This window comes from Emys orbicularis, chromosome 8 (genome assembly GCF_028017835.1).
Source record: "Emys orbicularis isolate rEmyOrb1 chromosome 8, rEmyOrb1.hap1, whole genome shotgun sequence".
NCBI lineage: Eukaryota > Metazoa > Chordata > Testudines > Emydidae > Emys > Emys orbicularis.
In genome coordinates this window covers 107,788,709-107,813,205 of record NC_088690.1, presented here as the reverse complement: position 1 = coordinate 107,813,205, position 24,497 = coordinate 107,788,709, and the positions used below count along the sequence as shown (strand labels likewise).

At 49.3% G+C, this 24,497-nt stretch overlaps 1 protein-coding gene across 1 annotated transcript in view; it reads left to right on the top strand.

The window, feature by feature from the left end:
- Positions 1-6,500: 6,500 nt before the first annotated feature.
- The window catches only part of TNIP1 (TNFAIP3 interacting protein 1), a 39,900-nt gene continuing 21,903 nt past the window's right edge, over positions 6,501-24,497 (top strand). The window contains exons 1-3 of the mRNA XM_065408975.1: positions 6,501-6,570; positions 22,608-22,778; positions 24,319-24,441. Of these exons, the coding sequence (XP_065265047.1) occupies positions 22,646-22,778; positions 24,319-24,441 (256 nt within the window). The 5' untranslated portion in view covers positions 6,501-6,570; positions 22,608-22,645. The remainder of the gene's footprint in view (positions 6,571-22,607; positions 22,779-24,318; positions 24,442-24,497) is intronic.

Sequence of the window (24,497 nt, the reverse complement as noted above, 5' to 3'; positions counted from 1 at the left end):
ATTTTAGTGAAAGGGGTTCACAGGTTGTTAAAGTTTGGGAACCACTGGTATAGGGTGAGAGCTTGGATTACAAAATTAACCCGAGCAAGCAAACAGGGAGCACCAGGATGTCTTGTTACTCAGGGCTCATCTGCATGCAGAGTTGCACCAGTTTAACGAAAGGTGCCATTTTAAACTGATCTACATAAATTAGTGCAAAAGGCAATGCTGGAGACTCTGGTTTACACCAGGTCAGTTTTGGTTTAGCAGGAGATATTAGGAAACAGGTTTAAGCTAAACCATAATAAGCCACTTCTGAATTGAACTAAGGGCACGTCTTCACTACCCGCTGGATCGGCGGGTAGTGATCGATCTATCGGGGATCAATTTATCGTGTCTAGTGTAGACGCGATAAAATCGATCCCCGATCGCTCTGCCGTCGACTCCGGAACTCCACTGCAGCGAGAGGCGGAAGCGGAGTCGGCAGGGGAGCGGCAGCCGTCGACTCACCGCCGTCCTCACAGCCAGGTAAGTTGACCTAAAATACGCCACTTCAGCTACGCTATTCGCGTAGCTGAAGTGGCGTATCTTAGGTCGACACCCCCCCCTCCCCCCGCGTAGTGTAGACCTAGTCATAGTGTGTGCAGCCTGGAGTTTGCACCAATTTAACTAAACAGGTATAACTAAACCAGTGCAAATTTGCTCTTGTTCCAAGTGCCAAAGCCAGGTACAGTAATGCCAATAGGGGAGCAAGCTGGATTCCAATCTGCCTCATGCAGCATCAGTCAAGTTGTCCCCTTAATTCTAGAAGTAAGGTGATGTAATGAGCTGGGAGAACACAGCCTGAATTTCTGATGCCAGGTAGAAGATGCAGGCCGGCAGCTAGAAAAACTGAGCCAGATGGTTCAATAAAAGATATCACCTCACCCACCTTGTCTCTCCAGATTCTGCTGTCAGTTATAGTGGTGCGCCCTGCACTGGGTGCATCTAGAACAGAAAAACAAATGCTCACAATAGAGCAGGAGCCAGCAATGGTGCAGCTTCTCGGTGCTCGGAGTCCCTTGACATGAGCAGAGTTATACTATCAGAGAGCATGTCCTCCAGCGGAGATGGGGCTCTGGCGTTTTTACTGCCAGGACATATTCAGAGCGTATTTGCATGATACCGTGGTAAGAGCACTGTCTACATTGGTGCTTAGGCCAGTGCAACAGCTGTTATATAGTACAAGCAGTCATTTTGCTAGTATAGACAAGGCTGCTGGAATCAGTGGGTCTGCGTGCGTGTACCTGACAGCAGAACTTGGTCCTCCCATCATCCTTTGACTTGTCGAATGAGGGAATCGGAGGAATACAAAGTCCATGCTGTCAGAGCAGCGTTCTGCACTATAACCGACGTAACGTTATGGCCTCCGTCGAAGGCCCCCTGGAGAGTTGGGATCAATCTCTAAAATGGAAAAGACTCTGAGTCTTCCACGTTTATTCCAGCACCAGCCAGTTCCAGCCATTGAGCAGACTGTCAAAGAACTTGGTAACCACTCCACGTGGTTTATCTGGAACGACGGCAGGGCTGGCATCTATTCACCCTGCCTTCAAAATAGTACCACTGGCCCACTTGACTTCACCGCTGCTGAGGCTGATGGGACAGTGAGGGATGCGCTGATCACTGGCTAGGAAGGACAAGGCAGGCTGGCCAGTAGGAAGTATTTCCTAGTAACACTAAACAGGCTTCCTAGGGAAGTCACTAAACATATGGGAATGTGGGAAAGAGAACAATCTTCCGGTGGCCAGGCAGGAACTGGATGATCTCATTAGCCTTCCTAGGATTCCATAAATGAATCATTGTTCTGTGGTTCCAAGCTGCAATTACTAACTAATAAGTGGGGTACCGCCCCCTCTTCATGAGGACAGATGCAGGAGAGCCCTTCTCGCTGTGTGTGGCTCCTTATCAAAACCACTCTAGCTGTCTGGGGCCTCATCATGGGGAATTCCCCTTCTCCTGCCTAAAAGTAAACTCAGCTGGGCTCTCCTTCCTGTATTCGCTTAACAACCCAGAGGCTGGACTGAAGGCTCTCTATCGCCAGCTCCCCTCGGCCCTACCTGGGTGAGTAACCAAAGGTTCTTTTAGCCAGAGCAGGTGGTAGATAAGATGAAATGGAGAAGAGTCAGTTGTTAGGCTTATAAATCAAGATTCTAGAACTATGGAGATAGAGACACGACACCTCTTTCTCTCTCTTTGACAGAAATAGACCAGAGTTTTTACAGTCTGCGTTAGGCTATTTATTTGCAGGCTGAGACACTAGCTTAAAAACAAGCCCCTTTGTGGCTCAATATGGCTGTATTTAGCTTTGCCTCCAGGCTTTCTGCTGGCTTACAAAACAAAAAACAGAACAAAATGAGCACCAGTTGGTCTAGGAGAAGCAGGGATAATTTGACCGTTTTTCAGTCCCAGGGTCCATAGATGCCTGGGTGCATGGAGTGCCTGGGTGGTATATTCAGCTATAGAACATAGGCATTTACATTTCCTGCACTGGTTTAAAATGCAAGGCACGAGAGTCCCAAAACCTTAGAACATGCTAAGCTGTGAAATTAAACCCTGTAGAACATTTTAAGGCATTGTTCTATTTAGAGCACCGAGGGACTGGGCCACAGAGCTTACCCCTTGTAACGTATTTTAATGACAGTGTTCTCCGGTGTTACCTGAATCCTCCAGTTTCCAAAAAGTGATTGTGGTGCATGAGCAGTGTGCTGCAGGAACCCAAGACTGGAATGGCTGACCATGCTGTAGGGCTGGATTGAAGTGTACAGGCAGGCTTCCGGGAGAGCCCACCATGGGCTAGTAGGAGTTGCCACACAAGACAGCAAAGAGGTGCATAGGCTGAAAGCTATGGGGGAATGGTTCAACTTCTCTGCTTGTTCCACAGCCTGCTAGGTATAGTCCCTAGCACCTTACTGGCAAAAAATGGCTAATAATTAAATGGAACATCAGGTCCAGCGTATGTGAAAATCTATGCAATATTGTGCAAAAATGGGAAAATTCCCTGCAGTTGTCACTGGCTCTTTTTTTCCTGTCATTACCCACCATCGTTGCTCATGAGCAACCCTACAATAACAGAAGCGATGGTGCCGGGGGTGGGGTGGGGGTAGGAATGTGATAAGGAAACAGATTTCAATGTCGGTTTTCCAATATATTATGAGAACAAACAGCTCAAAAGGCCAGATTACTCTCCCCTAGGCAATAAAGGCTGGGGAATTCTCGCAATCTGAGCTGCTCATGATGCCAGGAAAGCTGCAGTAACTCCGGAGCAGCTCTTTGCACTGTACATAGGCGTGCCTCTCCTGCATTCTTAGAGCCAAGCCACGCTCTTGACCTTTCTGCACAGCTCCCCTTGATATCAAGGGGAGTCAGGCAGAGGTACAAGGCTAGGCAAATGTATGGTCATTGTGAAACGAAGCAGTGGGTCTCTGGCATTCTAAGGAAACACAGTGACCATCCTCTAGCCAGTGGAATGCTGTGTCTACATCTGTGTAATTCACTTGTGAAAACTTTAAGAACGGGTTTTGCACCTCTATGTGCCCCGTGCTCCACTTTCATCTCCCCAGTCTGGCAGGGGGTTCCACCTCTGAGTCTGTGATGTCCTGAGATCCAAACTTGGGACACTCACTGGCATAAGAGCATTCACCTAAAGGCCCAGAGTTTCTGTTCTGATTCTCCCCTCCCCAGAACCATGGGGTCCTTGCTGACAGCTGCACAGAGTTCCCCCTCTAGTAATGCCAGGTGCTTCAGAGAAAATGAACAGAACAGGTAATCATCGAGTGATCCATCCCCCATCATCCAGTCCCAGCTTCAGGCAGTCAGAGGCTAGGGACACCCACAGCATGGGTTTGTATCCCTGACCATCTTGGCTAATAGCCTCTGTAAACATATCTAATTTTTTAACCCCATTATAAGTTCGGCCTTCACAGCATCCCCTGGCAAGGAGTTCCACAGACTGACTGTATGTTGTGCGAAGTAGTACTTCCTTTTGTTTGTTTTGTTTGTTGCTGCCTATTAATTTCATTGGGTGACCCCTGGTTCTTGTGTTATGTGAAGGGGTAAATAACACTCCCTTGTTCACTTTCTCCACACCAGTCATGATTTTATAGCCCTCTATCATAACCCCCCTTAGTCGTCTCTTTTCCAAGCTGAAAACTCCCCCCTCTTTCTAATCTCTTCTCATATGGAAGCTGTCCCAAACCCTTAATCATTTGTGTTGCCCGTCTCTGAACCTTTTCCAATTCTAATATATCCTTTCTGAGATGGGGCAACCAGAACTGCATACAGTATTGAAGGGGTGGGTGTACCATGGATTTATACAGTGGCATTATGATATTCTCTGTCTGATTATCCCTTTCCTAATGGTTCCTAACATTCTGTTTTTTTGACTGCTGCTGCACATTGAGCGATATCATCAGCATGGGACCTGCTCTCCTTTGGCACCCTGCAAATCACAAAGCCCACCATGCTCAAGTGTCCCGTAATGATTACTGATACTGACAGATGCAAGCAGACAGCCAGTAGGCATCTGACATGTGGGGCAACGACCACCTTTTTGTTCTGTGTTCATACAATGGTGTCCTGGTCCTTGGGCAGTCCGGGCTGCTGCTTGCTATGGCAATACAAATAGTAAATATTAATAGAATCAGACGCAGGCTTAAAGGCTTTTCTTTTCTTTCTGAACAACTCTGTGGGTTGGAGAGACTGAGAGGAAGCGGCAGATCATGAGCAGCCCAACGTTCACTGCAGGCACAACTGTGGCGGTACCCACTTCCATCCACGAGTGGAAATCCCCCTCCACATATGTAATCATTTGAGAAAGATGATCAGCCTTCTGCCTCCCTCCCTGCCCGTTCCCCCTTCACAGATAGCCAAGATGGGATCAGTAACTCGAAGACTCCATTCGAGGGCTAAATTTAGGAAGGGAAATTTAGGGAGATAAGACTGGTTGCCTCTTCCTTCTCTTTGTGTTATAAATGCAATGGCAGTGTTCTGTAGCTATGATCCAGCACGCTACAGCTCAGGCGAGTGATCCCATAGGGCATGGGGCCATCAGCCCAGAATGCTACAGCACATCACAGTGTACAACTCCTATGCTGCAGGACATGGGGTTGTCAGTCCCAAATGCTCCAGAACACCACAGTGTACAATCTGCAGGACATGGGGCCATCAGTCCAGAATGCTCCAGAATGTCACCACATACAAGCCGGATGCTGCATGGCATGGGGCTGTCAATCCAGAATGCTCCAGAACATCACAGTGTACAACCCCGATGCTGCAGGGCACAGGGTTGTCAGTCCAGAACACTCCAGAATGTCACAGTGTACAACCCCGATGCTGCAGGGCATGGGGGTGTGAGTCCAGAATGCTCCAGAATGTCACAGTGTACAACCCGGATGCTGCAGGGCACGGGGCTGTGAGTCCAGAATGCTCCAGAGTCCAGAACGTGACAGTGTATAACCCCGATGCTGCAGGGCACGGGGCTGTGAGTCCAGAATGCTCCAGAACGTGACAGTGCACAACCCTGATGCTGCAGGACACGGGGCCGTCAGTCCAGAACGCTCCAGAACGTGACAGTGCACAACCCTGATGCGGCGGGGCACCGGGCCGTCAGTCCAGAACGCTCCAGAACGTGACAGTGCACAACCCCGATGCGGCGGCACACGGGGACATCAGTCCAGAACGCTCCAGAATGTGACAGTGTATAACCCTGTTGCGGCGGGGCACAGGGCCGTCAGTCCAGAACGTGACAGTGTATAACCCCGATGCTGCAGGGCACGGGGCTGTGAGTCCAGAATGCTCCAGAACGTGACAGTGCACAACCCCGATGCGGCGGGGCACGGGGCTGTTAGTCCAGAACGCTCCAGAACGTGACAGTGTATAACCCTGTTGCGGCGGGGCACAGGGCCGTCAGTCGAGAACGTGACAGTGTATAACCCCGATGCTGCAGGGCACGGGGCTGTGAGTCCAGAATGCTCCAGAACGTGACAGTGCACAACCCCGATGCGGCGGGGCACGGGGCTGTTAGTCCAGAACGCTCCAGAACGTGACAGTGCACAACCCCGATGCGGCGGCACACAGGGACATCAGTCCAGAACGCTCCAGAACGTGACAGTGTATAACCCTGATGCGGCGGGGCACGGGGCCGTCAGTCCAGACCGCTAGTGTAGTTTCCTGATGGTCCCTCCCGTCCTTTTGTCTTGCTGCTTTCTCTTTCCCTTGACCGCACCGCACCCTCTGCCACTGCCTTCCTGCGTCTGTGTCCGACCCCACCGCCTCCCCCCTGCCCTGCATCTCTTGCCCTTCCCCCACCCCTCTCTTGCCCTCTCTGTTTATATCTCCCTCTGCCTGCTGCTGGCAGCCGATCTGCGGCATGCCATGGCGGGGGTGGAAGGGGGGGGGGGGGCGTTGCTGGTTAGCTCTCAGCCCCGTCAATCACGGGTGGGAATTTCCAGGGGAGGCGGTGCTGACTCACACTTCCTCCTCCTGCCGCGAGCGAGGCAGGGGCTGAGATGTCCCTGCGCGCGCCGCTGGCAGACCCGGGCTGCCCGTTCCCAGGTAGGACGAGACCCTCCCCTCCCCCCGCTTGCCAATGGGCCCGGGCCCGGGCCCCTCTCGCGGCCAGCCCCGCTGGGGCGGGGGGCCCTGGCTGCAGCCAGCCCCGGGAAGGGGCGCTGCTGCCTGGCTCCGCCGTTCGGTGTTGTGCTGCGCTGGCCTGGCTGCATCCCCTCTGCTGGGGGGCTGGGCTGGGCTGTTGGGGGGCTGGGCTGTCTGCATCCCCTCTGCAAGGGGGCTGGGCTGTTGGGGGGCTGGCCTGGCTGCATCCCCTCTGCTGGGGGGCTGGGCTGCTGGGGGGCTGGCCTGGCTGCATCCCCTCTGCAGGGGGGCTGGGCTGGCCTGGCTGCATCCCCTCTGCAGGGGGGCTGGGCTGGGCTGTTGGGGGGGCTGGGCTGGCTGCATCCCCTCTGCAGGGGGGCTGGGCTGCTGGGGGGCTGGCCTGGCTGCATCCCCTCTGCAGGGGGGCTGGGCTGGCCTGGCTGCATCCCCTCTGCAGGGGGGCTGGGCTGGCCTGGCTGCATCCCCTCTGCAGGGGGGCTGGGCTGGCCTGGCTGCATCCCCTCTGCAGGGGGGCTGGGCTGGGAGACTAGAGCGGAATGTTTGTAAAGCAAACCGGGGCTTGACAGCTCCGCTTCCCCGGAGCGGTGGGGTGGTGTTCGCACAGGACTGATCATGGGTTCGGTGCCATGGAGGCCGGGACATGTGTGGAAAGCCACCCCCCTGCCCTCTCGGCGGCTCTCCAGACATCTCCTGCGCTACCCCCCACCCCGGTACCAAGTGACTCACTGTTTCTGAGCGGGCCTGGAGGATTCATGGACCTGCGGTGGAAAGGCTGAGGTGCCATGCCCACCTGGCAAATGATGAGACATCGCCCTGCCAGCCCATTCACCCCAAAGATCCCCGGCAGTGCCGCACTCCCTGGAGTGCCCCCCTAAGGCACTGCGTGCATGTGGTAAGGTGTGGGGGCGTTACATGCTGCCTGTGCACTTGCTGCGCTGCCCATGCACAGTGTGGACCTTGGGGGTGTGCTGGGAGCTGGGGTGCTGCTGATTACAGATGCCACTTACAGCTCTGTCTTGGGGACAGTGTCTGGCATAATAGCAGCTTCAGGAAGAGAAATTTACCCATTCCCAGGAGCCATTTGAGGCTCCCTGGTGAGTCCCTGCAGACTGTGCTGCTCCCCAGGTAATATTGACATCCTGCTCGCACACACTATTTTTAATCCAAGGGTCTCCGTGGACGTTACGGACATGCATTAGATAAACCTTGCAACAACCCTGAGATAATGATACGTAGTATTATCCCTGCTGTATGGATGGAGACACTGATCCTCAGAGAAATGACTTGCCTCGCTCACATCGCTCGTGTGTAGAACCCAGGAGGCCTGACAACCCGTCCTCTGAGCTGATCGCTAGCCACAGCCTTCTCTGCCAACCTTGTCACAGATTGGCCAGATGACAAAGAGACCGTCTTGCATGGAAGGCCTCAGAACTGGCCTTAGAAGAGTGTCTGGTGGACACCTGGTTCTGTGTGCTGTGGGATGGGGAGGGAAGAAATTTCTCAATGGTCAATCCAGTTGTGATTTCAAAGAACAATGTCCTAGCTGATCTTTGAAAGAGAGCCACATGTTCTCCCTGTAGTTTACCTTTCCAGATTTGCATTTACCTGGCTTTGACTGAAAGGCAAAGATGAGCCCTAGGAAAATATAACTTGCTGATTGTCTTTTTGGGTTAGATCAAAGGTTACTGAGCCGTGTAGTCCATGGACCATCAGTGGTTCACAGAGTGCTTGCTAGTGGTCCAGACAGCTAGCTGGTCATATGGGGCTGGCATCTCTCCTTGCTTCCAGCTCCCGCATCACACAAAGACAACTAAAAATAAGACCAGGTTGTAATGGTAATGAGGGACTTTAACTATCCACTTATCTGCTGGAAAAGTAATATGGCAAAACACAAAATCTCCAATAAGTTATTGGAACGTATTGTGGACAACTTCTTGTTTCAGAAGGGGGAGGAAGTAGCCAGAGGGACAGCCATTTTAGATTTGATTCTGGCTACCAGGGAGGAATTGTTTGCAAATCTGAAGGTGGAAAGCAGTTTGGGTGAAAGTGATCTTGAAATGATAGATTTCATTATCCTAAGGAAAGGAAGGCATGAGAGCAAGGGAATAAGGACAATGGACTTCAAAGAAAGCAGACTTTAACACACTCAGAGAACTGGTAGGTGAGGTCCCATGGGAAGAAAATCGAAAGGTAAACATGTTCAGGAAAGCTGGCATTTTCTCAAGGAGACAGTATTAATGGCACAACAGTGAACTATCCCAATGTGAAGGAAAGATAGGAAGAATAGTAAGAGGCCAATATGGCTCCATCGGTTAATAAACTGAGAATCAAAAAGGAATCCTACGAAAAGTGGAGACATGGACAGATTGCTAAGGGTGAATACAAAAGAATAGCACAAGCATGTAGGGACAATATCAGGCTACAGCACCAAATGAGTTGTGCCTAGCAAGGGACATAACAGGCAATAAGAAAAGGTTCTATAAATACATTAGGAGCGAGAGAAAGATGAAGGAAAGTGTAGGCCCACTACTTAGCAAGTAAGGAGAGCCAATAGCTGATGACATCAAGAAGGCTGAGGTGTTTAATGCCTATTTTACTTCACTCGTCACTTACAAAAAGTTTAATTGTGACCAGATGCATAATTAATATTAACAACAAGGGGGACGGACATAAGCCAGAACAGATTAAAGAATATTAGGTAAATTAAATGTATTGAAGTCGGCAGGGCCTGACGAAATTCACTCTTGACTACTTAAGGAATTAGCTGAAGCAATCTCGGAACCATCTTCAACAACTCATGGATGATGGGTTAAGGTCGCTGAGGACTGGAGATGGGCAAACATAGTACCTATCTTTGAAAAAGGGAAGAAAGAGGACCCAGGGAGTGGGAATTATAGACCAGTCAGCCTTTAACTTTGATACCTGGAAAGATACGGGAACAAATTATTAAGCAATCCATTTGTAAGCACCTAGAGGATAATAGAGTTATAAGGAATAGACAACATGGTTTTGTAAAGAACAAATCATGCCATATCCACCTAATTTCCTTCTTTGACCCGGTAAGTGGCCTGGTGGATGGGAGGAAGCAGTAGACATAATGTATCTTGATTTTCGTAAGGCATTTGCCACAGACCTTCATGACATTCTCATAAGCAAACTAGGGAAATATGGTCCAGATGAAATTACTATAAGGTGGTTGAAAGACCATACTCAAAGAGTAATTATCAATGGTTCTCTGTCAAATTAGGGGGATATTTCTAGTGGGGTCCTGCAGGGGTCTGTCCTACGTCCAGTATTATTCAATATTTTATTAATGACTTGGAACAGAGAGTATGCTTATAAAATCTGCATGTGACACCAAACTGGGAGGGATTGGAAGCACTTTGGAACACAGGTTTAGAATTCAAAATGACCTTGATAAATTGGAGAATTGGTCTGCAGAAAAGGATCTGGAGGTTAGAGTGGATCACATATTGAATATGTGACAACAATATGATGCAGTTGTGAAAAAAGCTGATTATCATTCTGGGGTGTATTCACAGGAGTGTAGTAAGTAAAACATGAGAGGTAATTGTCCCGCTTTGCTCAGCATTAGCTGGAGTATTGTGTCCAGTTCTTGGCGCCTTTCAGAAAGATGTGGACAAATTGGAGAGTGTACAAAGGACAGCAACAAAAAAGATAAAATGTTGAGAACACCTGACCTATGGGGAAAGCTTTAAAAAAAACTCGGCCTGTTTTGCCCCGAGGAAAAGAAGACCAAGGGGAGTCCTGATAAGTGTTCATATATGTTAAGGGCTGTTATAAAGAGGACGATCAGTTCCCCATGTCCACTGAAGGTAGGACAAGAAGCAATTGATTTAATCTGCAGCAAGGGAGATTTAGGTTAGATATTAGGAAAAACTTCATAACTATAAGACTTGTTAAATATTGCAGTAAGCTTCCAAGGGAAGTTGTGGAATCCCCATCATTGGAGGTTTTTGAGAATAGGTTGGACAAACACCTGACAGGGATGGTCTAGGTTTACTTGGTCCTGTCTCAGTGCAGGGGGCTGAACTAGATGACCTCTCAAGGTCCCTTCCAACCCTACATGTATTTGATTCTCTGAGATACATGCAGTCCTTCCAGTTTTACTTTCTCATGTAAGCAAGTGTTGTTGTGACCCCAGGGATGTTGTGTGGTCCCAAATGGGAGGGGAGGTGTTCAGGATCCAGTCTCTCTGTTAAGATATGCTCTGTCCTATGGGAACAGTTTGAGCAACACAGAACAAAAAGACAATCCCCACTCCACAGAGTTTACAATGAACAGAGCAAGCTTTGTCAGTCATTTTTCTTGTCTTATGTCCAGGAAACCAGGACCAGGCTGGTGTGCCTGCCAAATTGCCGGTTCATAATAATACTCATTTACATAATAACACGCATATGCAGTTTGGCCCAGCCCCCACCCCTAATCCCACGGTGCTTCTTGGATTATAAAGATGCTTTCTCTGAGACAATCTGGAAAGCATTTAGCGACCGAATGGCACGTGCTCCAGCTATTGTAAGCTCTTCTAGCCCAGGAACGGGCCTCTCTATATTTATAAAGCATGGTGTACGTTTCCAGCTCTGCATACATGTTTTGTAACAATATTGGGTGTGAGTGAATGAGCACCTCATAAGCGCTGGGGTAGGGAGGTCTGTTCCCCTGCCATCCGCAGAAAGCTTTTTGGTTATTAACCTAACATTCAGTTTCCTGCAGCTTAGAAATCACGCTCCTAAATGTAGGTATAACATCATCTATGGGAAAACTGATCTGTTTACTAATGTACCTGGAACCACACCTGAAAAGCTGGAGCTGTATCATGACACAGCTGCATCATATGGTGACCTCGGCAGTGTCAAGGCAGAATAACTCCCCCAACATGTGGCGTGTTGGATAGTCAGATGTGCTGAAAGGCTGGATCCTAGATGCATCTGAGGTCACTGTTAAGCGCTCTTTAGAGAGTGAGCTGGATGACTCTTGGGTATTGCTTTTGGGTATCCGTTGGAGATGGAAGTGAGAGCCTTATGCAGTGCTGGAGTGTGTTATTGACAGCATTGGAAGCAAGATGAATGTGGAAAGGAATGCACAAGTCCTTCCCCTTATTTTCTTATTTCTATGCTTCTAAGGTTTTGGGTGGAGGAGGTATATCCTGGAGCAGCCTCAGCTGTCGCTAAATGTAGTTATTGTTTGTTACCTCCTGCAAAGACAGTTACGGGATGCTGGAGTTGGGGGTGTGCATCCCAGATAGCTTGATCCATGGCGTTTATTCTGGGAGCTCTGGAAACAGTGACACTCATACAAGATTTCTCATCCAGAGCTCAGAACAGTGTTTGAAAAGGCAAAATAAGTGACAGGAAGGGAAGTGAGTCTTTTAACGGCCTTTTCTTCTTGTAGAGCTACGGGCTGAGCTGATCCTATAATACCCCATCAGCCTGACCTGCAGAAAACAAGTTTTCACGGGGCTTGAAGTTTCACTTGCCAATGGTGGGTACGAAACGTTGCCCGATGAGTGAAGAGAGCATAGAGGAGCTAAGCCATCAGTTTCTACAGAATTTCAGCTCTTATTTAAAATAAGACTTCTAGCTCTTATGGTTCTGAAGATAACTTTGCAAATGGGACTCAGTTCCCTGCTGACTTCCTGAGTCTGCTGGCAGCTTCACTGCCCCGTTGCGGCTCGGAGTTTCCTCAAGCAGCAGCAGAGTACACTTAACAAGTTCTACTTCATTTTAAATGCTGCTGTTTGGAGCTTTGAAGGCTGCTGGGAAAGCATGTCAGTTTACTCTGCTGCTTTGGAAAACTGTGATCAGCAGCTGAGGCAGGTACTGTTGCTGCGTGGAAAGCAAAATTAAAATACTGGGTTTAGGGAAAGGGTAGATTAGTAGAGAGAACTTATCTTCCCAAAAGAGGATGGGGTCCCCGAGCAGCATCCTGCAAAAAAGAAAATCACTCCACAGAAGGGGTTTAGCTTCTCATCCGGGCACTGCTGCTAAAATCTCACTACCGGTGCTCCTTTGCATTGGTCTCTGGCTAATAAGTGGCTGGTAATTGCTTCTAGCAGGAACCTATAAGAGCAATGGCTTTCCTGCTTGCTAACAAACCTGCCCCCTGCATGGCCACTACCCCAGGGGAGTTGCAAGAAGAGCTGGAAAAAATTTTGACGAACCATTTTTCCAGGGACAAATGTTGTTTCATCAAAACCGAAATGTTATGTGGAAATGTGTCTGTTTGGACACACATTTCATCGGGAAGTTTCCTTGGGTCTGGGATGGAATTTCTAGACAGAGGGTATGCCTACCCTGGAGCTGGATGGGGTAATTTCCAGCTTGAGTAGACAGACCTCTGCTATCTATTATTGAGCAGGCTCACAAAAACCAGAAGTGTAGCCAGGGGCAGCGGGATGCCCGAGGACAGTCCGGTAAGAGACCCTAAGTACGTACTCAGGACAACTAGGCTAGCCTGCAGCTCACTCCATCAGGGCTACACTGCGCTTTTTTTTTCTTTCTCTCTCCACGCTTGCTTTATCAGAGCTAGCCTGGGTATGTCTGCTCAAGCTGGAAATTCCACTTTCTTCAGCTCCAGTGTAGACATACCCAGAGACCGAGGCCAGAATAGCCCAGCGGTTAGTGCGCTCAGCTGGGGAGGTAGGAGACCCTGCTATGAAGCAGATAGAACAGGGATTAGAACTACTAGGCTATTGGCTATTCTGGGGTGTCTCTCTCTCTCTCCCCCCCCCCCCCAACCCCCCCAAATAAAAAAAGTCCCCAGGAGTTACCCAAACTCTAGGCTGAATTCACTATAGTACAATCTGGATTTTGTTCTCCAGGTTCAGCTCCTCATTCAGGAAAGTCCCTTCTCCCAAGCAACTCCCCACCCTGTAAGTTTTCTGGCACGCGCTTCCCCCTCCGGCTTCACCTCCAAGGGTATGTCTACACGACAGCTGGGTGTGTGCTTCCCAACATGGGAAAACAGACCTGCGCTAGAGCTGTTTGAACTAGTGTGCTAAAAATATCAGTGCGCCCATGGTAGCCAGCCAAGTACATACCCAGGGGGGTTGGGTGGGTGGGTGTGAGAGCTATTTGTAGAATACTTGTATGTGGACTACGGAACTACGGGAGTTCTCACTGAGACCTCAACCGAGTGTAGCCCCCGCGGTATCTACTGTCCTGGCCACAGACGGCACGTCTGTATTGTAGTTAGCTGCTTTCCAGTAAATAAGGCTGAAGCGCTTTTGCTTTCATTCTGAGGAGAGAGTTGCTGTCCTCAGCAGGTGCCCTTTGGAACGCCAAGTGTGCTGCCAGAGTTCAGGAGTTTGCTTTCAAGCCATGGATTCCTGGGTGCCCTGGACTGTCTTGTGTTGCAAGAAGGAAAACCCCTGCTCTGCATAAGGATCGGCTGACGCTGAGTAGCGTTTTTCCTGTGTGCTGTGCCAGTGACTCCTGAGGCTTGGCACACCTGCTTCCTGGCTCTGCCCGTGGGGAGGGGCTTCAGTCTCAATTTCACAGGAGTGCCAGGGTCCTGCTGAATGATTTGGTGGTGTCGAAGGGATGTGTGGGACAGAGCCACAGGCTGAGGGGTGAACGGGAGCTCTGAGAGAGGCTCACTCACTGGCCAGGTGATTCTCAGCCTCCCAATAGGGCTTGTGGGGGCAAACAACTGAATTAGCTTTAAGAGAAAGCTGGGTAAATTCATGAATGGGATTATATGACGGACGGGGCTGCTTGTGATGGTGGGGGGCAGGGCTCAGCAGCCCTGGGGCTCACTGCCGGTTTAGATCTTATGTTCCTAAAAGCTCAGGCTTCAGGGCTTCACCGTGCGGGGCAGATGGGACTTTGGCCCACCCCCAGGGCTCTGAGGTGGCACTAGATGTTTTCTCTCTTCGGTGCTGGCTGGTTTTTGCTCAAGGTCTAACTGATTGTCTTATCGGAGGCGGGAAGGAATTTCTCCCCGGTCTAATTGGCAGTGGTCTTGGGGACTTTTCACCTTCCTCTGCAGGGTGTGGGTGGCGGTCACTTGCCAGGTTTATCTGGGTTTATCTCATTTAATCATTGTCCTGCCATCGCAGGGGCCTCGTGCATCGATGCACTTTGGTCCTGCCTGTTCTCTTTGTGTGACAGACTAGCCTAGACTCCTGTGGGCTGTCCTACTTTGATCTAATTTTGGTTGTGGGATTTGGGGTGTGGGTGCCGGGCGGTGTTGGTGGCCTGTGATGTACAGGAGGCCAGACTGGAAGATCTGGTGTGGTCCCATCTGACCTTAAACCTTATGATTCTTGAGGTCCCCCACGTACACTGTGAAAATGCCCTGTTACAGTCATTCAGTCTCAGCACAGAATCTCTCCCCCCACCTCCACTGCTGTTGGAAATCCTTTGACTGCTAGTGTAAACTCACCAACGTGTTTCTCAGCACGGTCAATTGTTTTCAGGGCCGCTAGAGAGGGGGCAGCCACGGCTGTCAGCAGCAATGCAGGGATCATCTTCCCCCTCCTCCCCAGCTGGGTCAATTCTTCATCTTTCCCACTTGCTTGTACGTTGCATCAATCTCCTCTACCCATTACCTGTCTGTGTCTTTAGAGTGTAATCCCTTGACAGCAAGGATTGTCTCTTCGGTGCTTGTACAGCCCCAGCACGATGGGGCCCCAATTTCTGCGGAACCCATTCGACACGACCACCAATATCTGTATTCGCTACTAAAAGTAAGTTTCTGGCCTCATGGTTGTGAAGAAAAGTTAGAAAATGTGCACCGCAAAAGGAAATAAAAAGAGCCCACTGTGTGTTATTTCTGAGCCAATCTCAGACTGGCTGGGGGGGGACTGGTCATGGCCAATGAAATCTAAAAATAATCACAATTAGAAGCACACTGCAGGGCGGCTGGAAGTGTGAGTGAGCATTTAATGCCCATGCTAGCAAAGGGCCCACAGCACTAGTTTGAGCCAGTTACGGTTCCAGGAAACACCGTGCAAATTTCCCCCACCCAGCTCTGCTGATGCACCTCAGTCCTGAGCAGTGTCACCTGCGCCTGGTCCGTGCTGGGCTCCCTCTGCCAAGGACTGGCAGTCTTTCACTAGTGATTAAGAGGAGGTCACCAAAGACATTATGACCGTAGGCAGATTTGAACATGGGTCTCCAGAAGTGAAAGGCTAGTGCCTGGATGTACCGTCCTAGCTCACTCATGACTGGCTTCTATTGTATACTGTCTCAAAGAACCCTTCCAGAGGAGGCTAACTCCCAGGGAAATTCCAAGGCAGTGGCGTTACGTAATTCGCACATGCTCATTGTATTGAATTCTAGAGCATAAGTGGGACGGGAAGGAAGTTGTTTGTGTTCTTCCTGGCATGGACCTAGCTATGGCTTTATGATGCTCTTCCCTGTACACCATGGCCACTCACAGCATGGTGGTAGCAGCAGGAATAGAACTGAGGTCATCTTACTCCAAATGCCCAGGCCCCCCCTGCCTGAGCTAAGGAAGAATCTCTACTGGCTGTTAGCGGAATGGGCCCCAGTGTTCACAGCTGAGCAGTCCTGATTCCTTCCAACAGAGGGCCACAGCAAAGCCCCCTCTTGGTTTGAAGTGAAGTTCAAATGGGCAAATCCGAATGAGCTCAATGGATTGCATCTGGTACACTTCAGGCTATTGGAACGTTTTTAATCGCAGTCGAAGAAAGTTCCTATACCTGCCTGATTCCAGGAGAGACTTCGCTTGGGAACACTCCCCACTTGAGTATGGCAGTTCTGGAAAAATCCCACGCTGGAATTTTTCCTGGCATTATTATTGGAATGAGGAGTACTGTGTAGGACTGGACTCAATCGTACGCTGCTCAGACCTCAGACTGGAGAGACCTTGCCTTGAAGACCCTTGTTCTAACACCCATTGCCTTTATGCTTTCCAGGGGTGCTCAACAACCATTAACTAGTCCCAGTCACACCTGAATGGGTGCTAAGCCAGTGTGATCCCCATTTTGCAGAAGGGGCCTCACAGCAAGTCAGTGCTAGGGATATGGTGGGAACCCAGGAGTCCTGCCTCGCAGCCCTGATCTCTCTGCCTCTTTTTTTTCAGTTTGCTTTGGTGCTGCCTGCTAGTTAAAGTAGATTGAGACAGGAGGGAGAACTCTAAGCAAGGGCTAGCACCGAACCAGTTCTACTGTCTCATGAAAATATTCGAGATGTCGAAAAAATGACCTGTCTCAAATAGGGTTGAAAAGTCAAAACCTAGAAATTTTTCACAAACTAGAGGGGGAAAAAAAATCCATTTGGGTCAATTTTGACCATTTTTTATTGCTTTTTTTACTATAATTAGTTTAATTTTGAAACAAAAAGTTATTTCAACCTGGAATGTCAAAATGAAACATTTCAACAATTTTAAAACTTTTTGACAATTTTTTTTTCAGCTAAATTTTTTTATTTTTTTAAGTTTTATTTTTGTAGAAAAAACAACCCTTTCCCTGAGTGGTTTCAGTTTCAACGAATCGGCGTTTTCTGACGAACAACAGTTGTCTGAAAATGCCTGACTAGCTCTACTGTCAACATACTGGGCATGGGGGAGAGATCTGAACCAGGGAGAGGAAGAGAAGCTCCTTCTTGTTCTTAACGAAAGAGCAAGAGCTGTCTCCCCCTTACTAATCCCCAATGCTGCTGACTTGGCACGGGTGGCTCATTGGGTTGTATTTTTCTCCCAGACACTGCGATGTGGCTATTTAGACGTGACATTCTTGATCTTTAATCTGAATTCTCCCCCACCCACTCTTGTCCTCTCATTTCTCCTCGTGCTGAGTTGTTATAAAAGCCCTCCTCTGAAAGGTCTCTGTGCCCCCACCCTCTTCTCCAGCAGGCTGAGAACGGAGCTGGTGGGCAGGTGACCACAGTCTGCCTTGCGTGACTGTGTCCTCTCCCTCCGGTTCTCTTGAGGTTGTTGTGCTCTCCCCTCAGATAGTCTCACGACCCGGGAGGAGTTGTCATCGCTTGATGAAAAGACCAGGACAGCTTGAAAAAAAAAAAAAAAAAAAAAAAAAACACCCCACATTTCTCTTCAGTTCAGGGCTGAGGAATGGTGAAGTTCACGGCTCCTTCTGGCCCTAACTCAGAACATGAACAAAACTTCTAGTGGCCTTGTGGCAGACGGGATCGGAGGGCCCCATGGATTACCAAAGGCGCCTGTGGAGTCTTGAACAGCAGTAGGATCATGAGGGGTGGGTCTGACAGAAAGAGCCTTGAATTGGACCCTGTGAGTGACAGAGAAATGCTGTGTGTGTCACAATGAGCTGGGCCTAAATACCACTGCTAATTGGTGGGGAAACACTTAACAACCTTGACATTTGAATTGCCCTCATTAGGCTTCAGAGTTGACAGAGATGGATGGCTTGGAGCTACTGTTCCAGGCCATCCGCAGACTCAGGCAGACAAAGGCTGACGTCCGTATGAGGCTACAGGTGGCTCAAGTCTTTCCAATCAGCCAACCTCTGGCTATTGGAATCATTAGTTTAGGACAATGGTTCTCTATGGCTCATTCTCTTAAGTGAGATCTGTGCATTAACCCACCTGTCCTCCCAACCACCCAGTCCCATGAGGCTTGGCAACCAAATGTTTGATTCTTGGATAAGGAGGGAGAACTGCTAGGACAGCTGGTGGTGAATACCCCCCCCCCCCCAATGTGAGGTGGTCCCAGTTCTCCGGCGTGTCTAAGGCAGCCTGACCTCCAGTCCCTTCCTGCTGGCTTGCATTCTTTTTAGGGAATCCTTTCGCCCTCGGTGCATCTCTTCTATGGGATGCTCAATCCGACCGTGCTGAGCACTTCCCGGTGCTGGATGCTGTCTCGCTCGTTACGGGAAGTGAGCAGGTACTGAAACTGCCACAGCTCTCAGTCAGCTGCTCCCGCATGCTCCAGAAACAGAGGCTTTGGTCAGGTAGCACCTGAGAAGTTAGTGACTGTTCTGACTGCTCTTCACCCCCTTGAAGTACTCTCTGCCTGAGCGTCCCTCTGGTCTGAGAATAAATATATGGAGATATACCTATCTATCTCCTAGAACTGGAAGGGACCCTGAAAGGTCATCAAGTCCAGTCCCCTGCCTTCACTAGCAGGACCAAGTACCGATTTTGCCCCAGATCCCTAAGTGGTCCCCTCAAGGATCGAACTCACAACCCTGGGTTTAGCAGGCTAATGCTCAAACCACTGAGCTATCCCGGGAGGGAGGTAGGGGGTGGGTGGGTGGGTGTGGGTTTTTTTTCTTTTTTCTTTTTTTTCTACTAAGTGCAGACAGGTCTTGCCGGGTCAAAGTGCACCTGTCTCTCCCCTTTGGAGACGTGGTGTTGTAACTCCCTCAGGGCACAGAAAGCACGAATCTTAACATCTAGGCTTGGTGCCTTACTGGGGGCGTCCATGCACCTCGTGCAAGCTACCCATGTGCTTGGACATGATTCTGCCCAGGGAGGTCAGGGCTGGAATAGCAGAAGGTGCTGCTGGCCAGGATGGCGGTCCATTGGCAGAGCTATGTGCTTGTCAGTAACCTCCCATCTTGATTTAAAAATGGTCAGTGATGGGGAATCCATCCCAACCCTTGGTAAGTTGTGCCAATGGTCAGTTACTCTCACTGTTAAAAATTGATGCCTATTTCCAGTCTGAATTTGTCTAGCTTCGGCTTCCAGCTGTTGGATTGTGTTAGACCTGCTAGATTGAGGAGCCCATTATTAAATATTTGTTCCCCGTGTAGGTACTTATAGACTGGGATCCGGTACTTTCTCTTTCACGAGCGCTGCCGGTTGCGGAAATGAATGTGGGATTTGCCCTGTGTTACTTGCAGTGCACTGGAGGCCTTTGCGACGTGTACATGATAAGCTAATGCACTCGCAGCACTCCAAAGATGTAAACGGAGGGACCTTCTCCTGGGCCTCTAATCCAGGCCATAAATTGTATTGTAGTGGGCTTTGTTGGAATCCAGTCCTGGTTAGTGAAATACATCCACAGAGCTGTCCCAGGGCGTTCTAACTAGCAGTTTAAACCTTGCTCTGGAGGAAAAGTCCCTCGCTAGGTCATGTTAATTATCTTCAAACAATCAGTGAGTTAATTGCTATTCTGGTTGCAGATCCTGTCAGGTGGCAATTGTCATCTGGAAAGTCCCTGATCCCACTGACAGGCAGGTTATGTAAACTTGGAAGTATCAGAGGGGTAGCCGTGTTAGTCTGGATCTGTAAAAAGCTACAGAGGGTCCTGTGGCACCTTTAAGACTAACAGATGTATTGGAGCATAAGCTTTCGTGGGTGAATGCCCACTTCGTCAGACGCATGCTTATGCTCCAATACATCTGTTAGTCTTAAAGGTGCCACAGGACCCTCTGTTGCTGTAAACTTGGAAGTAGCTCTGGGCCTCAGGCCAGGGGGCTTCAAATTTTCAGAGCATGGACTAGAGCTTTCCTGTCCCACAAAAATTTGAGATACAGTATTGAGAAAATTCCCTGTCCTGAACCGGGATGAAAAATCGAAATCTTGAAAATTTTTGCCAGTGGAAAACCTTGGGGGGAAAAAAAAAAAAAAAGTTTGGATCAATCAAAAGGTCTTGTTTCAGTTTTGGTCTTTGTTCTTTGAACGGCTCTTTCCCTTTTTTTTTTTTTTTAATGTAAATGTACTAAAATTTCAAAACAAAAAGTCATTTTGTTTAAAACACGTGAAACTTCCTGTTTAGAAAATGATAAAACGTCCATTTAGACAATCTCAAAACTTTTCTTTTCCCAGTTTTTTGAGTCAGGAGATTTGTCGAATCCAGACCCTGTTGTGTGAACAGATTTGATTTTGATGAATTGGCATTTTTGGGGTAAAAAAACAAAACGGTTTGTTGAAGAATTCCTGACCAGCTCTAGCATGGAACTTGTGGTAATACAGTGATTCTCGGGTAGCCGCTCCACCCCGTTTGCAATTTCATAACATCCCTGTGGTGACTACTACAGCCATTGCTTACCTGGAAAAGTAATTAGGGAAGTACTGAATGTAATTTAGCAGCCTTTGAATGCGATGTAGCAGCTAGCAAAGGTGTTCCTGGAGCTTAAAGGAGGAGTGAGCCAGCCAGGGGTGTGATTTTTTTTTTTTTTTTTTTTTTGTTGAGAGACCCAATACATGGTGGCTTAATAAATAAATGTCCTGGTGTCAGCTATTGTCTCTCTTCTCCCTCTTGCCCACCGCTGCCTGATTCTCTGCACACGGCTGAGCCACATCCAGGTACTTAGGCCCAGCAAATAACTTAGTGGTTCCCCGGGCCTTTTGTTTCTGGTATAACTGGTTAACACAGACTGTTTTTTCCACCTGGGAATATGTCTGGGTTGGGCCATGGAATGTATCCAGGAGGCACCTGGGGCCAAAAATGCTATTTAACGAACTATTGGACTTATCTGAGATGTCTCCCAGCCCGATCTGTGGCTCTGTGTTGACACGGTCATCATCTAGTGAATTGCAGAAGATGGATCTAATAGGGTGGAGCCCAGCACAGTTTGATCTTGCAACACAGACAGGACTAAGCTGTGTGTTTGAGAGCTGGTTGAAGGCGGTTTTGTTTACTTGTAATTTAAGAACTTGGCCATTTTCTGGCAATGGAAATATTCACGTAAACATTCTGCTCTTTCTCAGTCTTTTACAAATTTTTCATGGAGACTTTTTTCCCCTTACCTTTTGGTTTCCCTTTGTGAGGTTTTCATTTTTTGGGGTTCTGTGGGGCAGTTTTCTCTCTGTTCTGTTTGCACTGACAGGTTTACTTGATCCGTTTAGTCATGTGGCTGGAATCTCGTCAAAAGTGAAAAAAATCATTTTAGAAAATGTCACTTTAAAAAAAATAAATCTTGGTCTGTCAAACTGTGATGAAAACAACGTCCACGGCTCTCGTGATCTTTTTTCAAAAAATGTTTTAACCAGCTCTAGTGTTAACCATATGGCCAAATAGCAGGAGAGCCCAGCAGCTCCAAGGAGGAAGGGGAGAGGACCAAGCCTGATCAAGTAGAATGAGTCTGCGGTGAAATGACTTTGAGGGAGGTGGGGAAGGAGATTGGAGCAAAGGGCCAGTCAGCACCGGGGAAAGAATGCCCTGAGTGGGTTCTAGCCCACAAAAGCTTATGCTCAAATAAATGTGTTAGTCTCTAAGGTGCCACAAGTACTCCTCGTTCTTAGGACTAACGTGTATCACTCAGAAGCGTCAAAAGATAATTGCAGTAAACCATCTTGGGGCTGGTCTGCTCACAGGTGTCTCACTGATTTAATGATATCGGTTTCTGAACTGATCTAGTTAAATTGGTGCAAAAAAACCTGCGTAGAGCAGCCCTTGACTGGCTCTGCTCTTGTCCTGCAGATGTTCTCTGTAAGGGAAAGGTGTGCAAACACAATGCTCGGGGGCCAAAATAACCAGAGTCTCTTAATGTGAGTAAATGCCATTGAGAGGGAATAACTTGGTCTCCTCTCTCCTGACACGCTGCCCGTGGCTGCAGCTTGCGTGACGTTAACGGGTGAGAGATGACGGGGGGTGCAGGAGAAGAATCGGCTGTGGTGCCAGTGATGCTTTCAGGTGGCTTTGAACACTGGTGGGGCACTTGTGCATGCTGGGGACAGGGCGAAAGGAAGGGGCGAGACAGGCTTTGTCCCTGAGCAGGGGCTGCCAGTTGGTGCCCAGTCCGAGCCACACCCAGCAACGGAGACCAGGGTGCTCATTGTTGCTGAATGGAGCCAGGCTTCGAGCGCAGGTCTGCAGCGAGGCTGGGGAGTGCACTAACCCACTGTAACACATGCAGCCACCCACCCACCTCTTGTGACATTTACATATAGCTATTGTGAGCAATTATGGAAGCTGCAGACCAACTGGAGATAGCTGTGTCTGGCAGCCGCTGGAACCCAAATGCTGATGAGCTCTGGGCTAGGGCGTGAGGTACCCCAGGGCCGTTCTCACACTCCAAGGGGCTCAGGTCCGGAAGGGTGATGTTCTGATTTGTTGCCTTTCAGGGATGGCTGGTTGGGAGGTAGATGATTAAGCTGCAGACATGGAAGGGAAAGGACCCTACCGCATCTACGACCCTGGTGGGGGGACACAGGAAGAGGCAGCCGCAGCCTTTGAGCGGCTGGTGGAGGAGAACACCCGGCTGAAGGAGAAGATGCAGGGGATAAAGTCTCTAGGTAATTGCTGTGGTGCTGGACTTGTGTGTGGGGGAGGGTGGCTTTTCTTTTATCCTTCCCCTTTCTGGAGAGTTCGCTGCCTCCCTGTGGCAGACCCTTGCCTTGCAGCCACGATGCCACATGCATGGTGCTCTCACTGCTTCATCAGCTAGAGGGGGTGCTACGGAGTGACACCCCTCTCTTTCCCCACCCCAGGGTGCGCTTGCTGGCTCTGCAACACTCCCTAGCTGGGGTGTGGGAAACCGGGACTATGAATTCAATGTGTAGCCCCTCTCAACCTGTCCTGAACATGCCCTGGACGATTGATATCCATGGGGTGATTCCCTGCCTGGGAAACCCCTCCCAGGTATGAATTGTGCCGTTCTGCAGCGAGTGGCGCAGCTGTGCATCCTGGGAGCGGGCGCTGGCTCGTCACTGAGAAGGCAACACAAAGCTCTTGGCTCTCTGTAAAATCTGTTGTGGTGCCGGCAGAATCTCGTGGCTTGTGCACAGGGACGTGCAGATGGGCTGAGACGTCTGCCGTTTGTGCAGCCTACGGAAAGGCCCGCGGTCTGTGCTAAATGGATGGGTTGCTATGGTTGCTGTGCTGATGCGTGGCTGAGAATTGAGAAGTGTCTTAAATGTGCTCAGCTCCTGTAGCATCCTTCTGTGATGTACGGCAGGAGCCTTGATCCGGCTAGCTTTTAAATAAGGCTATGCTTCTGTTCAGCTACCACCTGAAAGTCCCCCACCCCTAATCCGTTTGATGGCTTTTTCCCCTCTTGCTGGAGAGGACACTTAGTCCACCTCACTGCTGGCTTCTGTGCTGCAAATGTAGGGGAACCTCTTGGCCCTGTGGACCCAAATAATGCAGACTAAGGCCTGGTCCACACTTAAAAATTAGATCGACCTAGCTACATCGCTCAGAGCTGTGAAAAATTTCGCCTTCTGTGTGCCGGGGTTAGGTCGACCTAACACCTGGTGGAGACACAGTGAAGATGGCGGAATTCCTTCCTCAATGAAGGAAGCGACTCCACTCCGGTGCTGCATTGCCAGAGCTGTGCCGCTGTAGTGTAGATGTACCAGTAACCTCTTAGAGTTCACAGGCAGCAGAAGACTGTGATGCCCCGTTCCGAGAGGCCTGACAAGATACATGAGTGTGGGGAAAGATTAGATCTTGTTGTACTACCCAGTGGAGATTAAAGGCCTTGGAAAAGGGACCCTCCTGGCCCAGGGTGAGGTTCTCTGGCTTAAGATCAGAGCTTTTAAAAACTGGGGAAGACTTATGAAATATAAAATCTTCCCAGTAAGATGTGCTGTCCTGGATGTTTCCATGCTAGAGAAGCATCAACTGTAGTTCCAGTGTGGGATTATTTGTTTGGGAAGAATTATTTCTGTCATGTGTGACATTTCCATTTCTTCTGGTTGTGAACTACAAGTGGGGGAGGGGATTTGTGCAGGCTGGCATGGGGAACTGGCCTCTGGGGCATGGCAACTATATACTAGGGAAGGGGTGTAAATACCAGGAAATGTGAACTCCTCTGTTTACTGTATACACCAGGAGAACTGCTGGAAGAGTCCCAGATGGAAGCATCGAAGCTGCGACAGAAGGTGGAGGACCTTGTGAAGGACAATGAGATGCTGAAGTCGTCTTCCTCTTTCGACAAACTGCCTGAAATAACAGGTATGAAAGTGGGAGGCTCCCCCAGGGAGAGCCGTCCCGTCCAGATTCAGGAAGAG